Below are 7519 nucleotides of genomic sequence, written 5' to 3'. Positions count from 1 at the left end.
TTAGTCTTGAAGCCAGATACGTCTTTTGTCCCCACTACTCCCCGTGGAAGGCTGTTCCAGAACTTCACTCCTTTGATGGTTAGAAACCTTTGTCTAATTTTAAGTCTAAACTTCCTGATGGCCAGTTTATATCCATTTGTTCTTGTGTCCACATTGGTACTGAGCGTAAATAATTCCTCTCCCTCCCTGGTATTTATTCCTCTGATATATTTATAGAGAGCAATCATATCTCCCTGCCAGCCTTCTTTTGGTTAGGTCAAACAAGCCAAGCTCTTTGAGTCTCCTTTCATAAGACAGGTTTTCCATTCCTTGGATCATCCTAGTAGCCCTTCTCTGTACCTGTTCCAGTTTGAATTCATCCTTCTTAAACAAGGGAGACCAGAACTGCGCACAGTATTCCAGATGAGGTCTCATCAGTGCCTTGTATAATGGTAGTAACACCTCATTATCTCTACTGGAAATACCTTGCCTGATGCAGCCGAAGACCGCATTAGCTTTTTTCATGGCCATATCACATTGGCGGCTCATAGTCATCCTGTGATCAACCAATACTCCGAGGTCCTTCTCCTCCTCTGTTACATCCAACTGATGCGTCCCCAGTTTATAACAAAAATTCTTGTTATTAATCCCTAAATGCATGACCTTGCACTTTTCACTACTAAATTTCATCATATTACTATTACTCCAGTTTACAAGGTCATCCAGATCTTCCTGTATGATATCCCAGTCCTTCTCTGTATTGGCAATACTTCCCAGCTTTATGTCATCTGCAAACTTTATTAGCACATTCCCACTTTTGGTCCCAAAATCAATCCCTGAGGAACTCCACTAGTAACCTCCCTCCAGCCTGACAGTTCACTTTTCAGTATGACCCATTGTAGTCTTCCCTTTAACCAGTTCCTTATCTATCTTTCAATTTTCATATTGATCCCCATCTTTTCCAATTTAGCTAATAATTCCCCATGTGGAACCATATCAAATGCCTTACTGAAATTGAAGTAAATTAGATCCACTGTGTTTCCTTTGTCTAAAAAATCGGTTACCTTCTCAAAGAAGATCAGGTTGGTTTGGCACGATCTACTTTTTGTAAAACCATGTTGTATTTTGTCCCAATTGCCATTGACCTCAATGTCCTTAACTACTTTCTCCTTCAAATTTTTTTCTAAGACGTTGCATACTACAGATGTCAAACTAACAGGCCTGTATTTACCCGGATCACGTTTTTTTCCTCCTTTCTTAAAAATAGGACCTATGTTAGCAATTCTCCAGTCATAGGGTACAACCCCCGTACAGGATGTCTTCATCAATGTGGTGTCTTCATCATTTGTTAGAAAATGTAGCTCTGTGTTTAGCCGATGACTTAATTAGGAAATCTCTAGTCAGCTGGCAATAATGTTAAGTCATTATTTAACAGGAAAATGTGAAAGTTATGTTTCCATCTGTTTTTACTATTAATTATCTCGGAGTATTAAAATTAAATAAAATCTTAAACCTAACACTAATTGGTAGTTTGAGTGATTGTTGCAGTAAGTTGCTGGAGGGAAGAGGATGCAATGAAAAGAAATTAATGTTGTGCAGTTCTTGAATTTTACAGCTTTTGTATCTGTTTTGGAAGCCTTCTGCATACCTACAACAGCTGCTGTAAAAGAATGATTAGCAAATTTTCTGTCCTCCAGCACTACTTGTCTCTTTAGACAAGTATCAGTACAGGCCACCTAATTCTTTAAATCAAGAAATTACTGTTGAAACACCTCTCCCCAGTGCAGCCACTTCAGTCCCTTTCCCCTCTCATGTCAGAGGGGTGTGTGTGTGTGTGTGTGTGTGTGTGTGTGTGTGTGTGTGTGTAATTTAAAACAGGCTATATTTGCCCCTGTGTTACAGTGTTGGAAAGGTTCCCTCTAGTAGGAAGTCTAACTGGAGGGGCATGGCTGTGTAGGCTGCCCACAACCCCCACCCAGCTGGAGCCCTTCAGCCAGCGAGTGCAGCTCTAAGCACCAGCTGAGGAGGGAGTATGGACACAATGGCCAAGGCATGAGCCTCTGTCAAAAGGACACCTCTGGAGTCCATCTGCATGTAAAGCATGAACAAATTCTGCAAGTTCCTTCAGGAAAATGCCAGCAACTGAGGGTAAGTCATGGTGCCAGCACTGCTGTGATGGGCCATTGTTCTTCTCTAGTGCCTCCGGACTGGGCAGCCGAGCCCTGCAGCAGTGTGAGGTGGCTGCACTTGGCCCTCTTGGCACAGGAAAGGATTGGCGTAGGCACTGTCCAGGGGATAGAACGCAAGAGACTCAGCTCTTCCCCCTGTAGCTGCCAAGTGTGCTGTCCTCTGGAATGTGGCTTGCGCACGCAGCGTGCACTGGGGATGGACGGGTACTGGGGTTGAGGCAGGCAGTGGGGAGGGAGAAGCCAAATGTTTTAACCCCTCTCCCAGCCAAGGTTCTCATCCCTTTAGGACCCCATTGCTAGCCCCTCACAGGGAGAATCTGACCCTACCTTCACCCAGGCACTGAGAGCAACATGCCATTAGGTGTTGGGTCTGTTGGTGAGGTGCTGTCGGAAGGAGGGAAGGATAGCTCAGTGGTTTGAGCATTGGCCTGTTAAACCCAGGGTTGTGAGTTCAATCCTTGAGGGGGCCATTTAGGGATCTGAGGTAAAAATCTGTCTGGGGATTGGTCCTGCTTTGAGCAGGAGGTTGGACTTGATGTCCCTTCCAACCCTAATATTCTATGGGCACCCTTCTTTGATGTGTGAGCCCTAGGGACAAATGGTGGACACAGGGGCATCTGATTAGCACTTCTGCCCTGCCAGGAGGGAGTCAAGCCCAGGAACAGTTGTCTGACTCTCTGGTGCCAGTGCCAAAAAGTTTCAAGATCCCTGCTTTGGCAGCTGCAGGAGAAGTTTCAGAGTCAGAAAGCATTGTGATGACAACCAGTGCCATCCTCCAGGGGACCAAGTCCATATAGGACAAGAAGGGAGTTCCAGCAAAGTATCGATTGTTTCAAGTTCAGAGCAGTCAGATATGCCTTAATGGCATTGGTGCCCAGCCTTGTTAGCTGGACTGTGCTAGCTATGGCCACAATACCTTGGCAGTGGTTTGTATCAACAAACAGGGAAGTACCAGACCCTCCCCACTTCCTGAGGGAACTCAAATCTTCTCTGCTTATGGGTGGAGAAGAGCCTATTTTCCTTTTGAGCCCTGCATGTAAAAGGGAAGATGGATGTCCGAGCAGGCTAGCTGCGCAGACAAGTGATAGATAGTGTTGTCTGTATCGCGGGGTATTTGAAAAATGAGGAGACCTTGTGGCACCTTAGAGACTAAGAAATTTATTTGGCCATAAGCTTTCGTGGGCTAGAGCCCACTTCATCAGATGCATGAAGTGAAAAATACAGGAGCAGGTATAAATACATGAAAGGATGGGGGTTGCTTTACCAAGTATGAGTAAAGCAAGTAACAGTAGGGAGAAATTAGTAATGGGGAAATTAAATTTAGGTTTTGTAATGACCCAACCACTCCCATTCTTTATTCAGGCTTAATCTGATGGTATCCAGCAAATTAATTCCACTCAATAATAGACCTAAAAGTGGCAATTCGTCAACAAAAAAACTTCAAAAACAGACTCCAATGTGAAACTGCAGAACTGGAATTAATTTGCAAACTGGATACCATCAGATTAGGCCTGAATAAAGACTGGGAGTTGTTGGGTCATTACACAACCGAAACTTAATTTCCCCATTACTAATTTCTCCCTAATGTTACTCACACCTTCTTGTCAACTGTCTGTAATGGGCCACTCTCTTACCACTTCAAAAGTTATTTTTCCTCCCTTGGTATCCTGCTGTTAATTGATTTATCTCATTAGACTGACCTCACACTTGGTAAAGCAACCCCCATCCTTTCATGTATTTATACCTGCTCCAGTATTTTTCACTTCATGCATCTAATGAAGTGGGCTCTAGCCCACAAAAGCTTATGCCCAAATAAATTTCTTAGTCTCTAAGGTGCCACTAGGACTCCTCGTTGTTTTTGTTGATATAGACTAACACGGCTACCCCTCTGAAACCTGTCAAGGTATTTGAGTAGATTATTGGCTGTTTTGGTCTCTTTGCTTCTGGGCACAATACAAGGGTTCCAGGGTTCTATTCCCAATGGAGGGAATCAGGAACAGGAGCCACAGATGTGGTCTTGCAACCATGGTTCAGAGGATTGCTATATACATGTCTCCTGTTCCCCACAATATCTAAAGTGATTCAGGAGAGGAAAGAGAATGCAGATGTTGTTCTGGTGTCTCCATGTTGGGGGCCCTGGCCCGCAAGACCAGGGCTTCTGACAATAAAATAGATGGCAGTCAGCACCTCCACTCTTTTTTCCACATAGGAAGGACCTTCACTATTAAGGACCAGTTCTGTAGCTGGATTCCCTAGTTGTGTGAATCTAGCTGTGTGACTTTAAAGAGACACCAACTAAAACAAGAAGTTTTCTTTGAGTATATGCCAGGCTCCTTTTTTAGAAGGAACGAGCCAAGTATTGCTCTGTTATCTGGATTCACTCCAGATTAGCAGGTGTGTAAGGAGAGCCGAATGTGTTCTGAGCAGGTTTATTTGGGAATAAACTAAGCTGAAAATTACCATTCATTCAGAAGGAAAATAACCAGTTTTCTCTGAATGCCACATTACAGGTTTACAGTTCACTTTGTGCTCATTTAGTGATATGATCAAAAGCTGAGTTTATTCTTTACCAGATAAGTACTTATGTGGATATAGATTATAAGCCTCCATGTCATAGTGCAAGTTAATTCAACCATTTGTTTTATAAATATGTATTTTTTAAATTGCTGCTTAAATAAGATATTTTAAAAATGAATGGATAATTGGGATTTTTAGTTTATTTTCTCAAGAATTCTGTGCCTCAATATAATAAAATTTATTTGAAACTATGTACCATAATAACACGAGAGGTAGAAAACAGCAAAACAAGTTACAGGCCAAAGAGAAGTCAAGCATAGAGACAAACACAAAAATCCCCTTTTCCAAGCAAAATGTTACCAAATTCAGCGCATTTTACTCATTCTTAAGGCCAGGGCGTCATGTCATATCTACCTTTAGGTGCTTTTAAGAATTTTCCCAGCACCGAATAAGCTTTTTAAAGGCCAGCTTAAAATCTTCATTAAAACTAGTGTATAGCAGAGGGTTGATAAGGGAGTTGACATAGCCAAGCCATGTCAAAAAGTCAGCTACTTCTGCAGACACCTTGAGAATGCTCAGGCCCACAATAAGCTCCTTAATGAAAAATGGCAACCACGACAAGATGAAAGCCCCTAAGATCAGTCCCAGGATGCGAGCAGCCTTTCGTTCCCGTGTACTGGAAATCTGCTGACGGTCACCAGCCAGCTCCAGGTCATTATCAATAGGAGGAAGTCTCACTGACGCGTGTATTTTATCAAATTCTGTGATTGGGTCAGATGTCGAGAAGTCTGACACACAGAACGTCTGCGTGAGCTTACAACTGGCAAAAGAATTTTGGCTGTCGGTGCTCCTGTTGCTTAGGTGGCGGCTTGACCCACGTTTTTGGTATAGGCTTTTTGCAGCATGGTAAATTCTGTAATAGAGGATCAGTATTAGCGTCAAGGGGATATAAAATGCCCCGAAAGTGGAGTAAATAGTGTAGATCACGTGATCGTGTTGAATGCGACACTCGCTGGGAATTGTGACGCTGTGATGATTTCTCCAAAACAAAGGTGGCATCGAAATGAAAATGGATATAGTCCACACAGTGACTATCATAAGCCCGGCCCTTTTTGCCGTTCTTTTCCTGGCATATTCAATAGCATCTGTGATCGCCCAGTATCTATCCAGTGCAATGACGCAAAGATGAAGAATTGAACACGTGCAACAGGTCATGTCAACGCTAAGCCATATCTCACAGATGAAGTATCCCAGTGTCCACGTATCCATCACTATGTATGTAATACTCAAGGGCATGACTAAAAGAGCAACAAGCAGATCTGTCACAGCTAATGAACATATTAAGTAATTTGCAGGCTGGTGTAGTTTCTTGGTGGTGCCAATCGCTGTAATTACAGCAGAGTTCAGCAGCATAGTCAAAATTGTGATTATGGCCAAGGTCAGGGTAATAAGCATCTTTTCGGTGACTGTTTTGGGTTTGACAGCCACGTTGGCTTCTGTTGTGCAGTTTGTGAAATTCATTCCCCCCTCCCCCCGCCCCAGGATACACAGAGAAAAAGGCTGCCACTTCTAGATGCTAATGGGTCCCATTCAAAATTCCTCCATTTGAGAAAAGCTTCAGATGTGAAATTACTTATGTCCCATTTTCACTAGATCAGCTCAAAACATCCAGTTTTCCTTCTGCTCAAAACATCCAGTGTTCCTAGAAGATAAAAATTATATCAGTTAATTAATGTAGAAAAATCCAACTTTTCTTCTGTAAAAACCCTAGTCTTTTAATGTTATTGCCTCAAACAAGAATGTCGGTAATTTCCTTCTCCCCCCATCTTCCCCTCATTTTTTCCTCGCTGCTGTTCACTTTTCCTGCTACTGCTTAGTCCCAAAGAACACTTTTGGGCTAGATACACCAGTTTATACCAGCTGAGTATCTCCAGTGGCTTCAGTAGCTCTATGCCAGTTTACACCCTCTTAGGATCCGGTTCTTTTCTTTCCTTGCAAATCATATTCCAAAACATTATGAGTAGAGAAAATCTATCCTGTTACTTTAATTGCTGTCTTAGAATGCATTACTCCTGCATATCTTTTTTTAAAACAAAAGCCCATTTCAACTAATACTTACTAGCTTTTCATAGATTTCAATTCATTTTTCATATTCACGTCTGTCTTTAATATTCTGGAAACAGCATGTTTAAAAAGAAACCCAGATTATTTTATAACAAGCAGCCTTCAAACAAATGTTTAAATTTTGATAACAAGTATTGAGCTTCACACAGTACATTAGTGTTGCTAAGAGGCTATGCATTTTTGTGTAATTACTGCTGATATTTGACACATCTTACTGTGCATGCCTTTGGAGGAGAGACAAAAAGCATATGCCTTTGCTTTGAGGTTTACATCAACTTCTTCTCACTGTCACACAAGCCAGTGAGATGACAAGCACCAAGAAATCTCAAAAGATCCTATTTTGAAATTTTTTTTTTAGTATTTTATTTTGAAAAAGTTCAAATGACAATTACAGATTGCAGACCTTATGCCATATTCCTTTTACATCTCAAGCCCACTTGTGTCAGTGAAAATTCTGTGTACTCATAATGTGCAGGACTGAATTTGCTGTTAGTATAACACCGACAGACCCCGGTCATCGGGATCGAACTGGGGATCTCTGGAGCTTAGTGTATGAGTCTCCACTGAATGAGTTAAAAGTCATGTGGCCCTTAGCTAAAGCTATAGCAGATTCATTAATCCCTAAGCGGTCTCAGTGCCACTAGATGGGACTCAGCACCACACCCAGCAGGTGAGTGGGTTACATTAGTAACAGATGCAGTAGGCAGCTC

The 7519-nt window shown here is 42.2% G+C and overlaps 1 protein-coding gene across 1 annotated transcript; it reads right to left on the bottom strand.

Annotated features, from left to right (window-relative positions):
* Positions 1-5090: 5090 nt before the first annotated feature.
* HTR1E (5-hydroxytryptamine receptor 1E) lies at positions 5091-6230 on the bottom strand. Its single transcript, XM_045011386.1, has one exon. The coding sequence runs from the start codon at positions 6204-6206 to the stop codon at positions 5112-5114; it is 1095 nt and encodes a 364-aa protein (XP_044867321.1). The 5' UTR covers positions 6207-6230; the 3' UTR covers positions 5091-5111.
* Between the last annotated feature and the right edge of the window lie 1289 nt (positions 6231-7519).

This window comes from Mauremys mutica, chromosome 3 (genome assembly GCF_020497125.1).
Source record: "Mauremys mutica isolate MM-2020 ecotype Southern chromosome 3, ASM2049712v1, whole genome shotgun sequence".
NCBI classification, from domain to species: Eukaryota; Metazoa; Chordata; order Testudines; family Geoemydidae; genus Mauremys; species Mauremys mutica.
The sequence above is the reverse complement of the archived record's forward strand: the minus strand, read 5'-3'. Positions and strand labels throughout refer to the sequence as shown.

Coding starts and splice junctions, on each gene's coding strand:
- HTR1E (XM_045011386.1), bottom strand. CDS start 6,206: ATGAATTTCACAAACTGCACAACAGAAGCCAACGTGGCTGTCAAACCC.